The sequence below is a fragment of the Octopus bimaculoides genome, chromosome 11, assembly GCF_001194135.2.
Source record: "Octopus bimaculoides isolate UCB-OBI-ISO-001 chromosome 11, ASM119413v2, whole genome shotgun sequence".
Classification (NCBI taxonomy): Eukaryota; Metazoa; Mollusca; class Cephalopoda; order Octopoda; family Octopodidae; genus Octopus; species Octopus bimaculoides.
In genome coordinates, this window is record NC_068991.1 from 3,503,203 (window position 1) to 3,505,964 (window position 2,762).

The following is a 2,762-nucleotide window of genomic DNA, read 5'->3' on the forward strand; positions in this document are numbered from 1 at the left end:
CCACCACCATCACCACAACAACCACCACCACAATCACCACTATCACCACCATCAACACCACCACCACCACCACCACCACCACCACTCCATCTACCAAACAACTGTTGCCACATGAGGAGACCCATTCTCAACCCTCCCCCTTGTCACAAGCTGCTTCTCCTTGTTTTGCAGGTTCAGCCCAGACGGCAGGTTCTTAGCTGTGGGCACTGAGGACAAATTCGTAGACTTCTATGACCTGAGCCAAGGAAAGAACCTTAGTAGAAGTGGGCTCTGTAAAGGGGTCCCTGGCGCCATTTTGAAGATGGATTTTTCTGCTGATAGTAATTACATTAAGGTAAGGACAACCACCTGGGCACTACTCCCATTTTCTTTCACGAAATACTGTCTCATTTGGCTTGCCGGGTCTTCTCAAGCACAGCATGCAAAAAGCACCACTCAAGTCTGGTTGATGCCAGTGCTGCCTAACTGGCCCTTATGCCGGTGGCATGTAAAAAGCACCCACTACACTCCTGGAGTGGTTGGCATTAGGAAGGGCATCCAGCTGTAGAAACTTTGCCAGATCAGATTGGACCCTGGTACAGCCTTCTGGCTAGCCAGCCCTCAGTCGAACCATCCAATCCATGCCAGCATGGAAAGCGGACGTTAAACGATGATGATGATGATGATGTTGCTAACCTTGTTGGTCTTTCAGAACAATCCTTTCTGTATGCAAGTGTGTGTCTTTTTATACAGGTTGGCACCGAAGCGTATGTGGAAAAGATCTATACAGTACCTGGTGGCAAGCTGGTTGATAACCGTTCTGTTACCGATTCCATTGTATGGAGTTCCTGGACAAGGTAAAGTACACACCTCACAATATTGACAAAGTATATAAATTATGACATAGAACATAACTTACAGGCTGTGACAAATGGATTTGGATAAACCAATTAATCAATTATCTAAGAATCACTTTAGAATGGTATTTAATTAGTTTTTTAATTAGCAACATGACCATTGAGGCCACAACAAAACTTGAATCACCCCACCTAAACCGACATCAATAGATCTATATGTCTACAGTAAAAGCTTCAAAAATCGTTGTTGTATCTTAAGGACATTGGTGAAGCTTGTACGAGTTTAAAGAGATTATTAAAAATGTGCCATTAAAAGGACAATGTTTTGTACAAGTTTCACCTTTGGTTATATGATCTATATTTACATATTTTCTGGGGGTTTTGCTTCGTTTTAAATTTAATTTGGGTTTTGTGTTTAGTTTGAAAGATTCTTGATATGAATTTGTGTGTTGAAACATATTTAGTTGTATATTAGGCAGGTCATTATGCCAATAATAAACACATGCACTGGTTATGTTTCACTTCTTTTGTTATTATTAGGGAATTAGTAAACTATTTAACCAATTAAGTAATCAGTTTGGTTGATTGATTGTTCAGTTAAAAAAAAATCATTCAGTTAGGTTTGTTGAAGTCTTTACACTGCCATTCATGACCTCATCAATGACATGTCTCGCTCATTTGCATATGTGCTTCAGGTCTATTTTTGGCTAAATATAACTGATTGAATGGTTAATCAAATAATAAATTAGTCAATTGGTTAAATTGTTAACCAATTAACAAATAAAGAAGTGAAACAGAATCAGTGTGTGTGTGTTTGTTTATTATTGGCTTAACGACCCTCCCAAGGTACAACAAAAATTATATTTCTGTGTTAAATAAGCAAAAGAAACATTCCTTTTTTCCTATTTTTAGTATTCTTGGCAAAGAAGTATTAGGAATTTGGCCAGAAAATTCCGAACGAGGGGACGTGAATTGTTGTCACCTTTCAAGTTCAAATAAAACCTTAGCAACTGGGGATGATTTTGGATACGTGAAGCTCTTTGAATTTCCATGCGAACAGAAATATGTGAGTAACATTTATGGTTTTTAGAGTCACAAGATCTTTGAAATTATTCCTGCATGTCTACCTACACATGAACGTATACACATGCACAATCATATACATAGGAAAAACAAGAAGAAAGAGTTGAAATTGTTCTCATTTTAGATATATATTTAAATAAAGCAAAAACACATTATTTACATTATTTACATTTAATAGATATTTGTCCTCATCTTGTTTGTTGTTAACACAACGTTTCAGCTGATATACCCTCCAGCCTTCATCAGGTGTCTTGGGGAAATTTTGAACCTGGGTTCTCATTCCTAAGGTACTTTTCGATGTTGTTGTTGTTGTTGTTGTTATTATTATTATTATTATTATTATTATCATTATTATTATTATGCAGCTCACTGCTTGGAATCGAACTCAGAATCTTGGGGTTAGTAGCCCCATGCTCTTAAGCGCTATGCCATATGCTCGTCAAAGCAAAAACAATTGCAGTGTGATGATGATGACTTTAATGATTCTCATCATGAGAATGGTAGTTGCGATAATAATGATGATGATGACGATGATAGTGATGGTGATGATGATGATGGTGGTGATGTATGATAATCTTTGAATTGCTGTTGATGTCAGTGCTGTCTGTGTTTCAGGCACCGTTCCAGAAATATATCGGACACTCAGCGCATGTGACCAATGTCCACTTCACTCCCACGGGACGTTACCTCATCAGTACTGGAGGAGATGATTGTAGGTAAGTAATGACCGCACAGCACTGGTGACATCATGGGGCCTTACCATTTAATCTGTTCCTCTCTCTCTCTCTCTCTCTCTCTCTCTCTCTCTCCATCTGTGTGTGTCTGCGTGCATCTCTGTGTGTA

At 38.6% G+C, this 2,762-nt stretch overlaps 1 protein-coding gene across 1 annotated transcript in view; it reads left to right on the top strand.

The window, feature by feature from the left end:
• LOC106872105 (echinoderm microtubule-associated protein-like 6) overlaps positions 1 to 2,762 on the top strand; it is a 39,226-nt gene that overhangs the window by 33,749 nt on the left and 2,715 nt on the right. Inside the window, exons 33-36 of the mRNA XM_014918966.2 lie at positions 172 to 334; positions 733 to 836; positions 1,749 to 1,902; positions 2,535 to 2,635. Coding sequence (XP_014774452.1) covers positions 172 to 334; positions 733 to 836; positions 1,749 to 1,902; positions 2,535 to 2,635 — 522 coding nt within the window. The remainder of the gene's footprint in view (positions 1 to 171; positions 335 to 732; positions 837 to 1,748; positions 1,903 to 2,534; positions 2,636 to 2,762) is intronic.